We start from the raw sequence: 22,006 nt of genomic DNA, 5'->3' as shown, positions 1-22,006 counted from the left end.
AACCCAAAAGGACCCTCGCCCCACAGCAGCCTGGAGCCAGTAACAGCAAGTGTGACATCCTACACTTCAGCAGGAATGATTCATTGCACTGATACAGGCAAGGAAGTTAAGTTGGAGGCATAGATAGATACGGATAACTAGAGAGAGTGAGAGAGGTAGGTAGATACAGGGATAGAGATACGTATCCAATGACGATATAGAGAAAAGATCTTTTCATCCAGAAAAGATGAAAAGTTTGCACAGTTAAACTCTACTGTAGATTACTTTATGGATAGCCGTAAAAAAACTCTGAGTGTAACAGGTTCCAAGAGCCACTTCATTTCACACCTACCAGGAATATTTTAGGTAGGTGCAATTCCCACTGGAATTGCAAGGAAGTCTAGGAATTTGCAGGATCTTTCAAATCTGTTCTAATCTGTGCCTGGGCAGTTGTTTCAGGGGTGGGATTAGGTGTTGTGTTCAGCTCCAGATGTCCAGACAGATAGAGATGTCTTGTCTAAGAAATACTGGGGATAATGAATTTGGGCATAAATGTGAAGATGTAAGTTACGGGTTTGCAATAATATCTTCTATAATGCTTAGTGCAAACTGTCCTGGTAACGTTAGCAAGCTTTAGTAAGTACAGATAGTGACACCATTTGCTACGTAACAATGCTAAAAAAAAGAAGCAGTTACTCTTCAACATGCATACAAGGAGTCTTCTCAATGCAATTAAACCAGTGTGATCCAGAAGGTCTCTGCTTTCTTTTCCGCTTTCATGTAGAGTTGACTAAACCTCTTGTAGCAAAGGAGCAAAAGTGAAGCCTATAAAGGTTTTTTAAAAGTTGTACACTGTTCAAATCAGATTATCCTGGAATAAGCATCCATTGCTATTCAGGTCTTTCTGTGAATCCCCAGGCTGCAAACTCTGAATATATGCTCTGATATTTAGTAAACCATGAAAAAGCATGTAAGTCGCCGCTGAAAGGACAACTCTTCTCTCCATCTGTATCAGCACTGACTGGCAGCATTGGCTCCTGTGTCTCCTCGCCCAGCTCTGCATCCTCAAGGGTGTCATGGGTCAATAAACCAGGAGAGGGCACCTCTTGCCAAACATCCACTGCTTTATTCTCGGGTTGTATAAAATCATAAAACATCATTACTAACTGAAAGCATTACAGTTTCCACTGGCAAGCAAACGAACCCTTTATTTACATCGCAGGCCAATTTTAAAAGCAAGAATAGTTTAATCATGAAATCCTTAAATCTCCTGCTAGACCAGGCCAAATGCTATAAACCATAAAAGCTAAAAATGGTTGAGAATAACAGAGGCTTTTCTTTTCTGTAGAACTGATCATTATAAGGTGAATTCTTTTTCTGACATCCTTGCTTCTAGCAATTCAGAAAAAGACTCGGAAAATTAACAAGAAAATAGTACCCCATCTGCTCATCGTAGAACAGCAGCAGCTTTTCACTTTGAGAAACTCTACCAGTCTCTTGCTAACAGCTATCAAATTGAATTCATCTTTTGCCTTAACCCAGTTCAGTCACTGTCTGTCCCCAGGGCCCATTCAGGCTGTTTAATAACGCTGCCTGTTCACTGACCGTCCTGCTGTCTGCACTCCTCTGTTTCTTCTACATCTTCAAATTTCCTCTCCGTTACCCTAAATTGGCTGAAGATACGCAACATTTCCTGCACCGCAGTTTCGAACATACTTGGAAAACCGATTACCGCGTTTCCTCATTTGGAAGTTGCTGTCAAAGACATTCCTTGGGGGGAGAAAAAAAGAAAAAAAAGTCTTTATTGATAGCATGGCTGAGACCAGCATCCACTTTTTTTAAAGAAAAGTTTTACAGACAGTATAGATTTATCGCAGCATTCCTGCACTTTTCTTGCTCAGCTGCTTTCTTAGCTCTTTTGGTGCCATCTGTACATACAGCACACCCTTCTCGAAGCTTGCAAAGGCATCCAGCTCACGGCACATAGTTTAAAGCAAGTTCTCACGGGTATTGATGAATTTTTAAAAAAGATCTTTTGTTAAAAACAAAATAAACAACTCCTCTTCCTCCACCCCTCAGTGAAAGGGCCAAAGTCTTCATGGGCAGGTGTGTGGGCTGGGACACCCCAGCTCTACCTGCGCGTAGAGCGACTTTACTGAGGTCTCCTGACACATGAAATACTGTAGGTCCAGCACTGAGATCTTTGACATCCCCATTATCTACTGTTACTCCTCCTGCAGCTTCTTATCAATTGTCCTTTATAGTAATTTCAGTCTCCTCAGGCTTGCTTTTTACCTTGCCAGTTGCAGAGCTCTTCCAGCTGCTGCTGAAGCTGCAGCAGATCAAGGTTTTGAAATCGCACGGGTGAACGTAAGCAGACATCTTGGCTATCATACTTGGTAGCTAGTCAAAGAAATATAAATTATATTTAGTTGCTAGATTTTTACTTGAGACGGCCTTATATTTAAGTGTCTTTAGTTGCAGGAGTATTATCACATCTTTTAGTAGGGACACAATCGAGTCTAAGCTTCAGGGATAAACGAAACCCAGATTTTGAGGCAAATTCTGCTTAAGCTTGGCTTTTTTTTTTTCTAACCAGGAATATGTAGAAATTCAGCCAAATGGCTAAGGCTCTAAAATGTGATCCATAGAGACTTTCTATTCTGGCTTTCTAACGGTACGTAAGACCTATTTTAGAGCAATTCCCAAGATGAAAGGAAGAACACGTGGGCTGTCCTCCTTGTCTCACAATCTGTGCTTTCAGCAGCTGTAACCTCCCTACGTGCGGACAGGGAGGGAGAAGGGAGATTTTTGCATTTTATTGGCATGGCAAAAGGGATCTCTCCAACATCTGGCGCGGTTGACCCTGGGACACAAAGGAAACCATTTCTTATTGTAAAAATAATGGTAGATAAGAATTTTGACAAGAATAAATCTGGCAACCACAAGGCTCAACATGTGAGTAAACCCCCCAAAAGAGTTTTGGATTAGCTTTAAAATTGTTGCGAACTCGGCTAATTCCAGGTGCTGCTGGAAGTGTTTGGGCTGGCGCTCCTCTCCCAGCAGCTTAAAGCTTTTGGGACACTTAAATAAACCTGCCAGAGCCGTAAATAAATGAGCAACAATTCAAAAAAGCCCCCAGGCCCAGCATGTGCCTGGGTACGTCCCCTTCGGTAGCAGGGCTGGGGAAGAGGGGCTGCGGCAGAGGGACGGTCAGCGCATGGAAGGCATCGATTCGGAGAAGGCTTTCCGGGATTTTGTGGTCTGGCTGCTGCCTGCTGGCCCAGGAGTGCCCCAGGCTCGCTGAGCACACAGGCACGGGTGTGGAGAGCGCAGCAGGGGAGGGAGGCTGAGGGCAGTTAGTAGTGATTTTTCCATGGAAAGCAAATAGCTAGTAATTCCTCTGAATTACCATCATGATGTAATTGGCAATTTCAGCTACTTCTTACTTCATTCAGGGCAACTCCCTAGCGCATCGTGTTTTCTCAAAAGATAGCTTCTGTCAGTTTTAACTACATTGTAAATTAATAGGTAAAATAGATTTCTGCTGACCAGAAAGGCTGTATTTTCCAATTAATTCAAGCATAATGAGATTCATATATAAAATCCGGGTTTGAAAATTAATATTTTCATTGCCATGACCCTCAGAGAACTATGACTGGGACTCCATCAGGCTGCACGCCGCATAACTGTGCGGATCATAAGTTACTTGAGGCACAGGCTGCCAAAATACACAAGTCGCTGTGATAAGCAGAAAGCGTACTGACGAGGGCAGTGCTGGAGGCAGAACTGCGCTCTGCCTGCAGGGAATATCCTGTTTGCAAATAGAAATCTTCAATTTTTGTTCTGGATGAACTGTACAATATAGTCAACCAACAGTCACAGTACTTGCTGGATATTCTAGAGCATACAGGTGAACTTGTGTGAGTGAAAACCATTCTTTGAGCGGGATCCTTGAGAATTTAGTAGTCATATGTCAGGCTTTCTTGAGATTTTTTGACACGCTCAGTGATGCTTTGGATTTGTTTACAATTCGTAAGCTGGTTGAAACTTTCCTTCTTAAGAAGAGAAAAATCACCCAACAAAAGTTCCCTTAAATAAGTTAAAGTACACTTCAGTAATTTAGGTTAACATGGAGTAAGGATGCTGTACTGGTCCTCAAGTCAAGCATTACAGAACTTGTCACGTCAGCAAGAAGAAATCCCAGCATTTTAAATGATGCAGCTGCAGTACAGGGCCCCAACGACCATGGCTTCATCCTGCAGTGCCACCAGGAGGAAAACAACAAAATGCCTCTATAAAACAAACATAGCAAGACATCAACAGGTTTTTACAAATCATATTGAAGTAACAACTTCCAAAACTCAGCTCAGCAGCAGTAGCTGGTTGAGGACTTTTTAAATCACCTCTTAATTCATCTCAAAATTACATTTTCTACTGGCCACCGTAGCTACCTCATATTCCTCAGTCTCTTTGACAAATTTATAAGTTGTCTTATGACTGATGTTTAAACTGGACATTGTGGAAACAGGATGTTGGGCAAAACAGATACTCAGCATTGCAGGGACAAGTCTTACACGGTATCTACACTGAAGCAGGAACACGGCTATAAAAAGGGCCCTTACACACACTGTACTGTAGTGTGAAAGCCAAAGAGCAACATACCCCATAATCATCTCATGGATCCCCTTGCAGCACCCCACTTCATCTATAGCCATTGCAATACTGCTGTATCTAGCGAATGTACGTCTGGCAATAAAGGTCAAGCCTAGGAGCGCTTTCTGGAAGCGCCCAGGGAAGTCAGGGCTCAGTGTAGTAGCAGCGGTAGTAAATGAGAGTCCCTGGCCCCAAGCGGTATCTCCAGTACAAAGCCAGGTGGAGAACGTGTCTTGGTGGAAATGAAGCTATTACACAGAAGCAGCCTTTACTCTCTGCCAGATTACTCATCCCGGTGATCTGAGTTGAAGGGCTCCAGAGCTCGTGAGCTGGTCTGCAGCGAGGTGCAGGAGGTCTGAGACAGGAGAAAAGACTGGTCTCTGCTTTTTGATGGTGCCTCGATGCGCCCAGCATGACCCCTCCTGGATACAACCTGGGATACAAGCTGAACTACCTTCCTACCCCCCCAGTCAGCTCAAACTAGCAATGCCCCAACGCACCCGTTCTCTGTAAAGCTTTCTCAGCCCTGAGAACAAGGCTTCATTCTGGGAACGTCATTTCACCAAATTCCTTTTTTTTTTTTTTTTAATTGGTATACTTTGCACAGGGAAATATTTGTACTTTTATGTATCTTACACTGTTTTCTGTAGCATCCTGTTCTGTAACGAGAGCCCCTTCCAGCTTTCAAAAGAGCAGCATCTATTAATCAAAGAGCAGCAATGGGAGAGAGCAGCATTAACATCGGACCTGGAAGTCATTTGTGATGTAAAACTCATTCCAACCATCGCATCAGGATCATTCTCACTCTTAGGTGTATGTTGACCTTTCACACTCACGTCATGCTAGCAGCACACCTTGGTTTCCATCTCCACCTGCTCTCAGGCACTCTACTTGCCAGCTGGTTATCATAGGGTGGCAAGCTTTTGTTTGGACATTTCCTCCTGTGGGTCTTGGTGTAAAGTTTTTGGATACTGGGTGTGTTTCTTTAACTGTGCTTTCTTTAACCAGCTTGCTTCCTCCTCTAACACGGAACAGATGTATTTGTGAAAGAGCAGTGAAACGCTAAATATCAGCATAATGCTGAACTGAACATCGAGGGAAAGTGTTTCCTGCCTTGTTGCGTTTGTTTCCTGTTCTTTATGTATTTCCTTTTTAAGAATTACAACAAGTAATTCTTAAGCACTGGGCTTAAGTTTGGCACAGGTGCTGCAGGCAGCGCAGGCTCCCCTTTATTACTTCCACATGGGAAAAACTGTTTTGGATCCTGTTCTCACATTGCCGATAATCATTTTTTATGGCGCTTTTAAGAGCAACTACCTGCCGGCTACCAGAGACTAGAAGCTTTTGTAACAGAGAAAGGAATGGCGCCAATACCAGAGTTACCCTTCTAGCTCTGCATACCAAGGAAACGTGATCTCCGAGTTCAGCAAGGAATAGGCACAACCGTTGTACAGGAACAAAGAGAGAAGGGAACCTTTACACTGATAAAACCCATTGTGCATTAACCAGGATACAACGCTGGAAGGAGGGCAAACTCAACCTATAGTTAGTCACTTATATGATGCAGCAGAACAGTCCCTTCCCCACGTGATGGAAACAGTACACATTAGCATTGAGACGAAACAAAATAGTCTAACCACCCTTCTATAAAGTGGGACATAAAAGAGGTGTTTTGTGTAGTACTGTTCAGAACGATAAGCAGAACTTCCACAATACCGCCGTTCCTCTGGAAGGAAAGGGAGAAGGTGAAAACGCATGAAGGATGAGATGGGCATGACAGAGCCCTGCCAGCAGTCAGGCAGGGGCTCTCCAGGCTGTGGAAGGGAGCTGACTGCAAAGCAGCAAGCAGGGACCAGCCGGACCTGGAGGAGCTGAAGGGAAAACATGCAGGTGCCAAAACATCTCCCTGCAAAGCTGACAAAACATTTTAAGGTTGTAGGATAACTCGGGTAGGAAAAGACCACAGAAGTCATCTAGTCCATGCAGGATTCCCGTTCAAAGGAGGGTCAACTACAAGGTCGGATTGGGTTACTCAAGCCTCTACACTCCTGCACACAGGCAAATATCTTACAGAAGTGAGCCTCATCCTCAAACCTGACCATCTTAGAATCGTAGAATATTAAAGTTGGGTGATGAGCAACCAGGCAGGACAGATTTGGAAAACTCCACAGCAGATAGAATCATAGAATCATAGAATCATTGAGGTTGGAAAAGACCTCTAAGATCATCGAGTCCAACCGTCAACGCAACACCACCATGCCCACTAAACCATGTCCCTAAGCGCCTCATCTACACGTCTTTTAAATACTTCCAGGGATGGTGACTCATCTTGAAGAGCCCAAAGCTCCTGAGGGCAGTCAGAGCAGTTGGATGGAAAAGCTTGGGCAGGTATTGAATAGAGCAGGTGCTGCCCGGCAGCAGAAGTACGAAGCATTGCAGCTGCACATGGAAAACCCATTGCGAAGGTATTCCCTTGATAAGATGCTCCAGCTGAAACAGATGTTGGAGTTCAGCAATCCAGGCAGCAGCGTAATACTAAAGTGTAAAATCAAAAGGGTTTGTCCTCTCTTCAGTCACGTTAGAATGTCTCTACTACTACTGATTGACAGATCAGCATGGGACATCCGCGTTCCTCATACTAGCATTTTCTTTCCTTACGCTCATCTTAGAGGTGCTACCTCTACAGTACACAATTATATGTTTAGAAGTCAAAATACTAGGGGGTCCAGCTGAATGTATGTAATTAACCTTTGTCTAATTGCAAAAGCCATAGTTCCAGCCAACATTTTTGGTTCATTTATATGCTGCAATAGTTTTCTCACTCTCTCCTGGGCCCAGACATCTAGCCCACAAATATATTTAGCTAATAGGACACAGCAAATATGTCCTCTTCCAACCATGCTTTCATTTTTTTCATGCTGTTAAACATTTGTAACAGTTTCCTCATTTTACAGTGATATCAGGAGTAAAATTCCCAGATGCTACACCTAAGAGTAACTCACGCTCCCTCCACTTCTTTAAGGCTCATGAGGACGGAGCGTTCAGGGTGGCAGCTTGCCACCAGTACATACAGATCTTTTAAAAAGCGTTGCTGAAAATATACATGAAATCCACAACTTGGACTCCCCAAAAAAACAGTCGACAATACTGAAACTCCTTGCTGCAGGACTGATCAGTATGGCAAAGACCAGAGCAAACCAGAGAGCCACCACACATCTATAAGGTATCGGTTTTCAGTCAGTATCACTGAAAGCTCCTTGAACAAGAAGTGCTGGCCAAAGCGTGGACTGGCATAACTGCATTTACAGTGGGATTTTTCTGCAATTACAATAAGATTATATAAGATAATAAAGGGTCTGTGAACCTAACTCAGTCTCCTGGAGAAAGTATTAGCAGTTGTACAGTGACTAATAAGACCCAAACGCTACTTTTGTAATGATGGTTTTAAAGCGAGAAGATACAGCTGCTGCATGAGACTTCTCCCGCTGGGATTGGTGTGAATTTGTGGACATTCAGATCTACGTTTGGTAAGACAACTTCTGCATTTAGACATCAAGAAGCTTACCTAAAATGAAAACATGGCCAATGCATTTTGAGAAATACTCACTTGAATGAGTCTGAACAAGATGCATGAAATGCAGCTTTGGAAGGGGACAAAGAGAAAGCTCAAAGCCCAACCTAGCTGACAAGGAAATACTTTAAAAGCAGGATGCTGATGATTAGACTGACAAATGATGTTCTAATCTGGGTAAACAGACACCGCCTGTTCTCTGTCAATATTACACCACTTTTTAGCAAATAGGAACAAAGATTTCATTGTTCACATTGAAGCACTGCCAGCTCCTGAACAGGAGACTTTGCTTTTCTAAATGGTGTTTGAAAATTGGTTTTAGACATGATTACCCTACCTGTCCTTGAAACACTAATCACTAATCAGCTACAATTTCAACAGAATCCACAGCAGAATACGTGAAACCTGCTGTTTTCAATGGTATGTGTTCGAACTCCTGGTGCTGGTGAAGCACTCTTCCGTGCTGGGAAAATTTCAGACCCTCAGGTGTGACTTTCATACGATTTGTGCTTAACCCCTGCAGGGTGTTCACCTGGACTATAAATCCAAGAAGGGTATGGACTCCAGTTTACAGCCACCTCCTCCACTTGTGATAGAGAACAGACATTTAACAATGTTGTCATACTCCCAAATTTAGGAGAACTAGGAGTTTGGAGACAAAATTAATTTAAAAAAATCAATTACAGAGACATCTAGTTGTTTTGATTTCTACCAAGTACTCAGGATTTGGCCCTAAGTGAACGTTTGTCTTAAATGTTCTCTCTCCATCTCCAGGGGCAGGGAGCAGGAAGACAACACTTAACAGCACAACATTCGGGTGATTCCTAGTTAAGAATTCATGGGACGGTGAAAGGAAAAAAATCATAGTCCAAGGTTTTAAAGGTACAGGGTACTAACGCACATTAATTTCGAAGTCTTTTTGCTAGGTTCTTAGACAGAGGAGGAAGAGTCAAGACCTTGACTACCTGAGACCATGCAGGATCCAGAGCTGCAGGGGAACACTGAAAACTCAGGGTGGAACCAGGAAGGAGCAGCAGCAGCAGGAGGCTGATCCGGTTCTTCAGGTGACTGAAGTTATGACAAAGCTCCTTTCCTTGCAGTGGATTAGGATTTTATCCTAGGAGGGGAAAGAAATCAGAGGGCGCAAGGAGTTGCTGGAAGCCAGCTTAGAAATTCAAAGAAACAAACCGAGACTTCAAGATGCCGAAGTGATGGGTTCACATGCGCCATAGTTTGGTTTTGTACTGCTGCAAACTTACGTACCTCCTTAAGCAAAGGTTTAGAGTTTAAATGGAAGGAAATAAGCAAGCTGCTCACATCAACTTTCTCTTTAACAAACGTTCCTGTGAAACTCCCATCTCTATTCAGATCTAAATTCGAAATTCCATTGCCACTCAGCTTTGCAAGAGACTGTTCACCTCTTTGTGCAAAAGTAAAGAATAAGATTGAGACTGTAGCAACACTTAGCGGACAGTTGGAAAATCCATGTTCCTTTTAGAAGAACGTTGCTACAAAGAATTCCCTCTTCTCTAAGGAAAACATTTTTCATGCTACTTTAGCACAACTGGCTGCTAGAGTTTGGAGCCAGTCCACCCGTCCATCCTACCAGAGCGGGAAGTATCTTAAGCATCAAATGATAAAACATGGTTCCAACTCTCGCTTCAGTAGTGCCTCGTTTAGCCTGATTTTAAAGCATGCTGTAAGTTAGTAACTTTACTGAAGGCAGCGTACCATTTCACATACAGACCTGAAGGGAGCTGCAGCCACTTGGGAGTGTGAAAATGACGGCGATCCGTCTGGTATCACGTACTCCTCAAAAAGCACTTTGCAGAGCAGAAGGTGAAACTATTGACAGGAAAAGGAAAGAAAAAAGGGGGGAGGGGGAGGATGGGAATCTGTTTAAAAGACAAATCACGCCTCCCAAGAAGGTAACACCTTGAATATGCAAAAGAATTGACACTTTCTCATCCCAGGAGCTGTCCCACACATCAGAGAAGCCCCAAGTAGAACTGGGACACCGGGGTATGAAGCCTCCAGTGCAGACTCCGGCACCCGAGGCTTCAACCTACCCTAAATAAAACAAAGCTTACAGAAAGGCATTTTTGGGGGAGGAAGGAAAGAAGGGACTGTATTTCATGGCTTGTAGTTTCACCACCGTAAGAGGAGCATTACACACAATGGAACAGGGGGCTGAGGGAGTCTGGAAAGAAGAGTTAAAATTAAAACCTGTGGGTCACAGCTCAAAACCACATCAGATCCGAATTCCAGTGCTAACAAAAGCATACTTAGAAGTAGTGTCCCTGCCACATTTTGTTGACTAACCAGCATTGAGGGCACCTCTACAATTTATTTTTATTGGCATTTCAAGCAGCCTTGCAGGAATATATATATTAGAAAGCTGAAAAAATGGAGAGCTCAGGCTACATTTCTGAATTAAAGAGCCACTTTTCCAAATACTTTGCCAAATACCACCCTGACACCTAGAAGTGTGATCCCATGATCCGGCTGTTTTCCCATCTATGTTAAATTACTTTACATGTGGAACAATGAAAACGTTCACTGCAGGGCTCCGATTTTCTCACTTATTCCTCATAACAGTTGTCAGAACAAGCCCCTCACTGCCAAGTTTCTGGAACCCACAGAAGGGCCTTGTTAAGGTGAAACATTGTCAAAAAGGAGGAAAGACTGCTAAACGTTTTGCAGGGAGAGCTGGAACCAGCAATACGCAGGCTTATCTTCCCCACAGCTTAAACAACCTTCGCAGTCCCAGGGTGCAAGATACTTAGATTTCCTTTTAGTTCACACTAGTGCAGAGAGAACCCCAGGAAAATTCCCTCGAGCCAGTGAAGCTTTCTGCAAGTGAGCAGGTTAGGAGAGCTTAGGAGAGCTTACCTTCATTGAATGACATTTCGCTTGTGTCTACAACTTCTGGTCATCAAATACGCAGAGTCTGTTACGAATTCGAAGAGCAAGCAATGCGAAACCACACTTGCAAAACAGGTTTCCTCCAGCATGGTAGCTGTAGTTTTTGTTCTGCTCCAGTACTCGCATCGCCCCGCAATTTGCTGGATCCAGTTTGATCCTGACAACTGGAAGTTACAGTAGCATCACATAGGAGCATAACCTACACCTGAAACTTCCGAGAGGAGCTTCTATCATCTGTTCAATTGGCTGGTGTTCCTTAGCTAAAATACTCTAGCTTTTGAGCAGTTAAATTGTTGTCACGCACTTCCTGCACTTTGCAGGCATGCTTGCACCCCAGTCAAAAGCAATGAAATGGTTAATTAATCCAGGTTAATAGTACTAGCAGAGTCTGCTACAGTACTTGAGGTAAGGAAACACAGCTGTACCGTGCTTGTGCCTACCATGTCCAACAACCAACATTTCGCACGGGAAGACACTTCCCATCCGCATAAGTGGAATATTCTTTACTGCTGAATATTATTCTGCATGAATAGCAGAAAGCTAGGTTAGAAAGCACATTTAAATCTTAACTGGTTTTGGGTTTTTTTCGGAAGTAAGAGAGTCACTGAAAGAATAAATCCTTTTAAAAAAAAGGTGGTTAATTTTGAACAGTTTTGCTTTATCTTTGAGGTATCAGCTATAGCCAGTTCACTCAGGGCTCTGTAACAAGGTGGCGACACTGAAAAATCAGGACAATGCAGAAACAACAGCCTGCTTATGTGAATCTAGCACTAGCGCTTATGATTAATGTTACACTTAAAACCCCATCTTTGTTTTCAAGGTAGCTTGCTATTTGTTAATAGCATAAATATAATAACAGAAAACATAGCGAGGTGAGAAGCTTTTTGACTTCCCTGTACCCACGCAAGAAAAAAAAAGTAAGAATGTTTTTATTAGACTAAATTGTGCTGCTATGCTACACTACCAGCATACAAGAGGGGTAAATGACGACAGACGTGCACTGTGTATGAGATAACTTACTTTATTTATTCAATTCTCAACTTAATTTTGATGCTAAAAATTGGTCAAAGGCACTTCAAAGAAGGTACTTAAGAAACAAATCCTTATGGTGATCAGTCCAGACAAGTCACCAACTTATACCTGCCATTAGGGACACGACTACCTATAATTGCAAAGTGAAACATTCACAGGTTTTAAGTGGAGCATACTGTCCAGCAGCAATATTCAATTCTTTTAGAGCATTAATAACATTTGTGGAATATTTTAAATACAATATGGTAAAACAAAGCAAATCACACTTTTGGAGTTCCACAGAAGTTTTTCTTGACAGAAGAAGGACAAAATTGCCTTTCCAAGTGGTCCTGTGTTGAGGGATCCATTTTCACCTCTGCGTGCACTATCAACATCAGTAGCAGGTACATCAGAGAAATAACCCCCACTTTTCTATCGTACAAAGATAAAACACCCTGCTCAGATAGAAAACTGTTTATAAGAGGTCTATCAGCTACTCACTAAAATTTATACTTCTGGAAGTGCAACAGAACAAATGGCAACATGTGAAGAAAAGCGATTTTTAATGTATACTCCCACCAAAGCAAAACAAAGAAAGTGTCCTTAAAGGTAAAAGGTACTGGGGAAAAAGCTTCCGCAAAATGAGAGATGGTGCTAACATCACCAGCATGTAACCTCTTCAGTAAGACCAATATAGACTGCAAAAATTAATTGGAAATGAAAGAAGATTAAAATTGGTCTTTTTTCTGCAAACAAAGATTAATACTAGCTCTGATTAAGAACAGTGATCGGAAGGTAGCTTTGTGGCATTCTCATTCCTTCTGAACTAAAAAACACTTAACGCAAGGTTAAAATGTTACACTAAGTGACATTCCCACATCCAAGTGCAAACAACTGCTGCCTAGAAATTTCAAGAAAACTAGTTCAAAATTTTTAGACGGGTCATTTAAATCGCTACGGTGCCAATGGAAGCTTTTATGTTTCATAAAATTAAGAAACCTCTTTTAGAAACAAAACAAAACAAAAATCACAGAGCAATAATCGGTATAGCTTAAGAGAGCCTATGTTGCTGTGCTTCAGCAAGGTCTATCCACCCAAAATACAGTAGCCTCCTTCGGCTGCAAATACTCAAACTCAATAAATACCTCCTCAAAGCACAAAGACCTGAGAGTGAAATAACAAACTACTAATAGTAGTGTAATGTTGTACCTGAAAATGATACTAACTGTTCACATTCCAACCTTGTCTACTGAAGCTTTTGAAGGGAGTGAGATACAAACCAATTATTTCAGAGGTATCAGCTCATTGTTATGGCAATACAATTCTACAGAGAACAACAGTCCTCTGTTATAATCACAGAATGTAAAAACCGGTACTTTTCTAGCCTGTCTGGAAGGAAAAAAAATACTTTGCAGTGCTGTTAGAAAGGCAAAAGAAATAGATTCAAAGGCCTAAGAGCAAGGACACTTTAAAACAAAGCAAGAATGATGCTTGAAGAAAAGGCTACTCTTATTTCTCCAGATAGGCCACCTATTTATCACAAGGTAGTATGTTCTTAGCCTTATTCCCCCCAAGAAATGGAACTTGTTCCTTTATTTCTCCATTCCCTCTGAGGTCCTGCATGTTTTGTGGAAAGGGACATTCCTGCCCCACTCTGCTAAACCCCCAAGCCACAGCTGGGCAGCAGACAAGAATTAGAACTGCTGCTGAGAAAAGGCTTCACCCTGAGCTCAGCAGTGGCTGGTTTGACTTGCCACCTCAGCAACCAACCCATGTGGAGCTCAAACATCTCACTGCCTGCTTCCTCTTGTCCACCTCAGACTTATGCATGATGAAACTGAAAGCCCAAAGACAGGTAGTCAGGATAGTAAGGAACGTGAAGAGGAAATTATGTTACTTCACAGGGCAGTGCAGGGCAAACAGGACACAAATCTGCAGAAAATATGCAAGAATAGTTCTGCCTGTTGTGGAAGAAAATCTTTAAATCCCCACGGATGAACTGAGGAGGAAAGCAGTTTCAATGGAACCGTACAGTAGTTCAGTAGATCTTCTACATGCGCTGAATTTACAAAAAGATTAAGTTGGGATCTTGATTTCATTTTATAACTTCCTTAAGTATCCCAGAAAATTTTAATTGCATGTTTGAACAATGCCACTGGAGTTATCAATACGACACAGATTTCACAATATTATTGGTTTGTGTTGCACATGGGATAAACATTTAGTTCACAGAAGGAAGCACCTCTCAGCATGGTACCATCCATTCTCCTCTGGACAAGCATCCCTCTGACTACAGCAAACTGGAGACTTCTTCCTTTTTTAAACAAATACGGTTATAATTTTCTACTTAAGTCAATTAACATAAAATAAAGCTCACGTCCCTTTCAGTACTTCAGAGTACTTCAGTCTTGCTCATAAAAGACCAACAGATTTAACCCTGCAGGAACTATTCATTTAACTAATACTTGATATATGAATCCAGCCTATATTCAGGCAGAGAAGATGTATGTAATACTTCAACTCCATGAGATATTTCAGTAATTGCCATCACACTGCAGAGCAATGGTCAGAAAGGAAGTCATGACTCTCTACTGCTGGACAACAGATAGAACCCCAATCTGTACAAGAACTCTCTTTCGAAAAAAAATTCCAGTACTTTATGGTAACATCCTCTTCCAGGAACATCCTGAAGGACAGCGGTAGTAAATAAGGCTGTCTGCTACCAGTATGTGCCCTTTCCAAAACAATGACTGGAGGTAATTAGGTTATGTCCAAATTCATCAATATGATGAAGGTGAAAAGTGATAAAAAGATGAAGAAACTTTTGTTCAAGTGTGGAATAAAGACACACTACAGGTCAAGCTCAACCCCATCCTCCACACGGCTATTCACTCAATTTGAAAAAGAGAAAACCAGAAAGTTTTACGTTAACTATATAAAACATAGGCTTGGCCTCTGAAAATTTTTCAGGAATTAAAACACCTATTTTGTCCCACACCAAGGAAGTGTTTTCAGTTAGGAGGCTGAGATACTCATAAAGTAGCGAAGAAAGTTAATGCACTTTGAAAGATTCCTGCATTCAGCCTACCTTACCCAAATAACTATATACTTCATCTTCAAAAAGAGTGAAATAAGGATCATATAACACTTTGTTCTGAAAAAGGTAACAAGAAGCAGATACAGAAGAAATTTTAAAAATGGAGGGAAAAAAAAAATTCAGAAAAGTGAAATTAAGTACTTTAACCAAATAAACTACATGTGTAGGGAAGCAGTCAAATCGGCTTTGCTGCAGTTTTAAAATAGGACTTGTTTGTATCTGTAAAATTCTAATGAATCCCACAATCTCAAAGTACAGTGACGTGAAAATTAAATGGAAACAAACTAATTATAATACTGGCTGAAATCAAGTTGTTATAATGCTACTGTAACTTTGCTAAGATACTATTCATTCTGGTTTACATGGAAGGTGTGATGGAAGAGAGACTTTATTTCAAAAAGCTTCTACCTTATCTTATGCTGAGAAATCCTGAGATGAATTTTTATATCCATTCAACCAATAGGATAAGTTAATAAAAAAAAAAGCCACAGGCAAACATGTAAGCAGCTTGCATCACCTCAGCAATTTAAACAATAGTAACTATTTCTGGGTTTCTCCCTAAAACAGTAGTGATCCAACTTCGTATTGTTTTGTGCAATAGAGACTTAAAATTTTTTAAAATATGTCACAGCAGCGAATTCCATTTCTGAAACAATTCAGATTAATCTTTTGGGCGGATCTCTGCCTATTCGTAATAACCAGTCTGTTGTTACGGCAAAGCAGATTTGAGACTCTTATTTTCACACCTCTCCCTTCCTTATAGGGCAAGGTACACACAGTAACTTCAAGATACAGAGAATACTAGAGTAAGCCATCATGAAGTATTTGACTGTGCAGCATCCAATCTCTAAAATTAGAATTGACCTAACAGAACATCTGGAAGGAAATAGAGGAGAACAGAAGAAGGAACAGAAATACTCTAACAAGGAATCTTTGAACCCATCCACTGTTTTTTTATACAAACTCTTCCAGATATTAGCACACCAGAACAACCTCCTATTTCACAGATTTAGGGCCCCAAATCTTCATGAGCAGGGCTGCAAGGTCACACTATCCCAAACAGTCAGAGCCAGCACTGGACTGTTGTACACGGACAGCGACAGGAAGTACTGCCAACGTGGTTTTTGAAATAAGAATCGCCATGAGTAATTTTAGTCCACAAGCTTCATGCAGGAGTTTGAGGAGACTCTTATTCATTGTACTGGCTTCTTTTCGTTTTCTTCAAAGTTCACTTAATTCTCAGAAATTTTTTGCTTTAGCTTTTGATTATCCTCCTCTGCTTCATTTTTGCTCTGCTCTTCTGGATTCTTTGCCGAATCAGGATTGTACCGATACAAATACCCATACGGACGGAGATGATAAATCAAATATTCCAAATGATACATAGTCACGGAATCAACATAATGGAATGAAACTGCTAGATCGGAGCAGCATCCAGGACCCTAAAATACAAAACAAGGCAAAATAATGAGCAAGAATTGCAAAGCATGCCCTGGATTAAAGATCCAGGAAGAATTCAAACACATACTTGACTTCGTGGTGAGAAATTCACTATCATCAGTCCTTCATATACTTCAAAACTTAATGTTAGCCAAGCAAAACGTATCAGACATCTGCCAAAGCATCTTTCCAAAATAAAGTTGGAGAAAGTCTTTTGCTTCTGTAATCAAGCCAGTGAAAAAACTAGCTGCCCTCATTAATGTCAGAGGTTTTTTGCTTTTCTGTACTTCTTTTTTTTATGCTGGTGTTTAAACAAAACCAAGAAGCAGCAAGCAGGTCTAAATGCATTGCATTTATATATGAAACAATACATGCTTGTTATTCATGACAGCATCCATCCAGAGTATATACGCCAAACGTGTACACGCACGCACCTGTGTGTGTGTTCACACATTACACAGTTTGGCAAAATTGTCAGTATCTAACTTCCTACATATAGAAAGCTGTAACAAATAATTTTGGAACTCTTTTTTTTTTTTTTACATTTATTAATTTCATTGACATTATTAAGCATTTTTAAGAGCTAAAGGATCATTGTTAACACATTTGTTACAACTTGTTTTTCCTAGCTCATATTTGGCTTTGAAAGCGCTTTTCTGGAAGATAGTTTGAGGGGGGCTCATCAGGTTTGATTGCAGAGCTGCTATTATTCCATCTCTAACTGGGACTGAGATTCAACATTTAAAGACATTGAAGAGAACAATTATTACATTGAAAGAATACAAGAAATATTCTTTCAATACTTACTAAGTTTGACCAATATAACTTGGTTTTGATACCAGATAAAGTAGTCTCTATCCAAACGCAAATATGATAGGACAGGATCAAATATGCGATTTCCATTATTGATCCTCACCACCACTGTGTCAGTTACAGATGTAACTGTCCACAGCTCAGCCCCCCATGAACTGCAACCATAGCTAAAGCTGCTGCATCCTGACACACTCAATACAGTATCATAGCTGTTTTAAGCTACAGAAATGCTCTAGCTGCTTAATAAAAGTACAAAAATAGATGCTTTACAATGAAAGGAGTCTACTGAAGAGCTAGACTTTTTTTTTTCCCCCAGCTTTACTGTGTAAAAAAATCCCACATCCTATCCTTGATTTTGGCCACTTATGCTGATCTCAAAGCTTGCTGAAAAATAATACCTTTAAAAGTGAGATTATAATCCTAAAAAAGAAGCCACATCACAGATTACATGATCATCGAAGTTTACAATGCAGAATACCTTCAGATCACTTTAATTTCAAGTAGCGCCCTGCTCCGCCCCTTTTTTTTTTCCTCCTTTTTTTTTTTTTTTAAACCAGAGATTTCAGATGTGGAATACAAAGGACAATCTGAAGTTCTTGCAGTAAGAATGTTTCAGCTTGTAAATGCTATTTTTGTTGCTACAACAAAAGAATTAAAAAAAAAAAAATTAACTTTGCCAGCTCTCATGCTTGCCTGTACTTCTACAGAAGGTAGACAAATTTAATACAACTACATAAGGAAATCTAATCATATTTCCTTGTTTGGGTCTTGCTTTTATTTCACTTCTGGGCAATGTTCATTCTTCTGTAATTTTTTCAATGGAATTCACTTATGTGTACATTTTAACAACCTTCAATAAAAAAAAGTGAGGGCAGGACAGCTACCAGCATTCAAGCCACGTAACACTGCACACAGTTATCAGTGATAAGAGAAATATATTGCAGCACTTCTCCATTTGGAAGGAAGAAGACTAGCAGGCAGTACAGTCACGCATACCATTACCCACCAGCCCCTCCAGTAACTTGGGAATCTCCTAGCCAACGTTAACCAAATACGATCATGAGCAAGTCTCAAAATTACTTCTATTTCTACAAGTTTTATGCACAGTTTGCTCTTGGGTAGAAGATAAAGGTGTCTCAGTGCCACCTCCCCTTTCAGTAGGCTTCAGTGTAACTAAGCAATACTGTTTGACCCGGTTCTGTAACAGTCAGCACACACAGCTTGGAATGAACCACGCTGGTCTCGCTTCTCACTGCACACTGGTAGTTGGGTGGCTGGAGAAGAAGCTAGGGACACTGTGTGTGAGATATGAGGGAACAAAACAGAACAATAACTTTGCAAGGAAGGTAGTAGTGGTGACACTAGACAAACGTGTCAAAAAGGTTTCATCATTTTTTGCTGTCCACAGAACATAGCAAAACCGCAATAATAATTTAAGATTCACTAGCTCTTCTGGAACGTTCAGTTCTTAGCATCAACTTCTAGTTGATGACTAGTGTATTTAACACATCTACACACAGGTGTATCACAGGATATCACAACAAAATTTTCTTTTCTAAAATATATTGAGCTGCTATTAAACTGCTAATTCACACATCATACACATTCATACACATCATAAGATACACTTCATAAAATGGGTATCGGGTTCCTAAGGACTTACCTCTACAGCAGGATAATAATTATAATTCCAGTACCAGAACGTTTTTGGTAGGTATCCTATGATTAAGTGATGTTCTGGAACGAAGGGATGAAAGGTTTCTCTACCGCTTGTATCCCTAGAATCTCCTGCTTCCACATTAATGATCTCCATGCATTTTCCTAGTGCTAGGTCTTCAATTGAGGAACTGTGAGAGCATTTGTTCATTTTAAATGCAGCAACAAATCTCTTCAGAGCTTCTTTGCTCAGAACATATCCCGCTCCTCCACTCATGTAGCCCTGTTTCACATAAGGCTTAAACCTTCTTCCGAAGTATATTGGTTGCTCAGGACTGTATTTTGAAAGAAGCCATCTCAAATTGTCCAATATAACATATGTATCATCATCTGCTTTCATAAACCAATCGGCATCATCAAAATAATGGTCATATACATATTGAAAAGCTTTAATAGTCTTCCAGTACAGTTGGTCCCTGCCTTCTTTGGTTTCTAGGCCCACAGTTGGGAAGTCTTTATTTTCCTCAGAGCTCATAAAAAGTATTTTATTACAACGTTGGGCCCAAGTGGCCTTAACATGCTTGGCTTTCTTTTCTAGATTTTGAGGTCCAGTCATGACCCAACACAGTATTTTCACCTTCTGATACAGTCCCTCTGCAATATTTTTATTCTCATCTAAAAAAAGAGGAAAGTTCCAAAACAATATCAGACTTGATTGCAAAACAAATGTAAGAGCAACCTCCCCCCAGACATTCTGTTTCTAGGTCAGAAAAGACATGCAGAGAGAGAAGAGGCATTTGCTTCCAAATGTACCAGTTAATGAAATTAATGTTAGATTTAGGAAGAAAACAACAAGACTCCCAAAACCAAGAAAATAAAATTCTTAAAGCTACTTCAACTTCACAGGATAAAGGCAAGCGTAAGAGCCATATCAAAATGGGTATCTGCTCAGGGAAGTGTGGCTTTAAAAAAACCTTGGTTTGTGCATAAAAACTGTCCAGAGGCAACTTCTTTATGTTACTGGAGGACTAACGAAAATTAAAAAGCTGAATATTTTTGCCATTCACAATGAACACAACTTAATGATTACAACACAGAAAGGTCAAAAAGCTAATAAGCTCTGTTATATATATTCATGTTAATTAACAAAACCTAATAAATATTTCCAAAATAGCAACATATTTCTGAAGGAAAAGCAGATGGTAAGCCAGAAAGAAAGAGTTTATCACCAAATCAAGTTAAATCTTATTTGTAAAAAAATCAGATTAAATAAGTTAGAATACTATGAAACAGTATCATTGTTGTGCTAAAATGTTGCTATTTGCAGACAATCCAACAGAATAAATAGATACAGTTATTTGAGGAGTGTAATATAATGTTTTCCAAGCTGCCAAAGCATTCATTTCCCTCAAAAAAACATTTTCACTTGATACATACAGAGTGATTTTAACTCATGTAAAAGAATATTCCACGGAGAGTGAGATCTGCATAACTGGTCCTAAAATATTCCTGCTTACGCTTTAGGCAATGACAGATCAGATTTCTTTGTAACAATTTTCTACAATTACATGTGAAACACTCACAAACTTGTCTTACAAAGTTTGTAGTTCAAATACATTTAAATAGCAAATTACTTATTAACATCTTCAGCAAATGCATTACATTGCATTTTTTCCTTATCCAAACTGTCCCAACTCAGACACTATCTGTATTTAGGATTTAGAATGAACTCATTTAATGAGATGCCTGAGTATTCAAAAATTTAAAAGTATGCCTGAAATATTAGAAGGATCTACCTTCTTTGGAAAAAAAAAAAGAAAATTAAAAAAAAAAAAATCAGAGTGCAACAGAATTTCTGGTTTTGATTGCGAACAGCAATTTGTGTTTGGACTGCTGCATAATCAGCTTGCCAAACAATGCCCACAGTGACCCCCCTCTGCCCCTCCACCCCACCCCAATTCCAAGTTTTACTAATCCTGCCAAAAAGAGAATTACTTTTTTTTTTTCAGCTTTATCTGAGAGGCTAGGTAAAAAGTTAGCAGTGGTCCAGAATTAGCTTCTTAAAGCTAAAATGCAATTCAGTCACATCTACAATGCTAGCAAATACATCTGCTTAGCAAAACCACCATTTGATGTCAATAGTTCATTTGAGAAGTTCCTGCTCCAAGCAAGTCTGGATACAGAAGCGGGACAAACAATTGGGCTCTAAGGAAAAAAGTCACTACTGTAATAAAAATGCAAACAAAGAAAACCACCATTCAGGAGACCTCAGGAGAACAAAGTTATTTAGATGTAACCTGAACACGGGTAAAGTGAAAGAAAAGGATTCATACAAATTCTTGGCAGTGAAGAAAGCAACATTTTGCAGTGCATGAAAAGGGGGCATATTATACAATTAGTCAGGCGTAACAAAATACCTTTATGCTGTCCAAAGTCTGCATTGAAATTCATTTGTCCTTGCAGCTGATTGTTATCGGTATCTGCTGAGTGTTGACCATGTGGATCATTGTGAAGGATATGAGGCTGGATCTTAACCTGTTCTTCCAGTATAATGCTAAACAGAAGATAGCATACAAAAAATCCTATTGCTGATCCAAAAGTGAAGGTTAGAAGGTTCATCAAAGACTTGGAAGAGGCCATCTCCTGAAGGTAATACACTGTCAAAAACAAATGAAAAATATATTAAGCTTAAAGCCGCTTAACACAGAAATCAAATCTAAAGCTATAGGAAGAAATCAAGGACTAACTCTCTGGAAGTAGAGATCTCAGTTCTAGCTCAGATTCAGCTCCCCTGGACTTGCATGGAAGTTTAAGTACAAGAGCAATGCAAATATGCATATAATACTGTACAACCATTG

At 40.3% G+C, this 22,006-nt stretch overlaps 1 protein-coding gene across 1 annotated transcript; it reads right to left on the bottom strand.

Moving 5' to 3' along the window:
- Window positions 1–12,144: 12,144 nt before the first annotated feature.
- On the bottom strand, window positions 12,145–21,800 carry C1GALT1 (core 1 synthase, glycoprotein-N-acetylgalactosamine 3-beta-galactosyltransferase 1). Its single transcript, XM_009286353.2, has 3 exons — window positions 21,566–21,800; window positions 19,156–19,823; window positions 12,145–16,681 (listed from the first exon to the last, which is right to left on the bottom strand). The coding sequence occupies exons 1-3, from the start codon at window positions 21,786–21,788 to the stop codon at window positions 16,472–16,474; spliced, it is 1,101 nt and encodes a 366-aa protein (XP_009284628.1). The 5' UTR covers window positions 21,789–21,800; the 3' UTR covers window positions 12,145–16,471.
- Between the last annotated feature and the right edge of the window lie 206 nt (window positions 21,801–22,006).

Source organism: Aptenodytes forsteri, unplaced genomic scaffold (assembly GCF_000699145.1).
Source record: "Aptenodytes forsteri isolate BGI_AS27 unplaced genomic scaffold, ASM69914v1 Scaffold55, whole genome shotgun sequence".
NCBI lineage: Eukaryota > Metazoa > Chordata > Aves > Sphenisciformes > Spheniscidae > Aptenodytes > Aptenodytes forsteri.
This window is presented reverse-complemented; position numbering and strand designations above follow the sequence as displayed.

Bases quoted from the DNA above. Each gene is read 5' to 3' on its own strand.
- C1GALT1 (XM_009286353.2), bottom strand. From the start codon at position 21,788: ATGGCCTCTTCCAAGTCTTTGATGAACCTTCTAACCTTCACTTTTGGA. The intron at 19,824-21,565 runs GTATTTTGTTAC...CTCTTTTTTTAG, and splicing joins AGACTTTGGACAGCATAAAG to ATGAGAATAAAAATATTGCA. The intron at 16,682-19,155 runs GTAAGTCCTTAG...TTTGTATTTTAG, and splicing joins ATTATTATCCTGCTGTAGAG to GGTCCTGGATGCTGCTCCGA.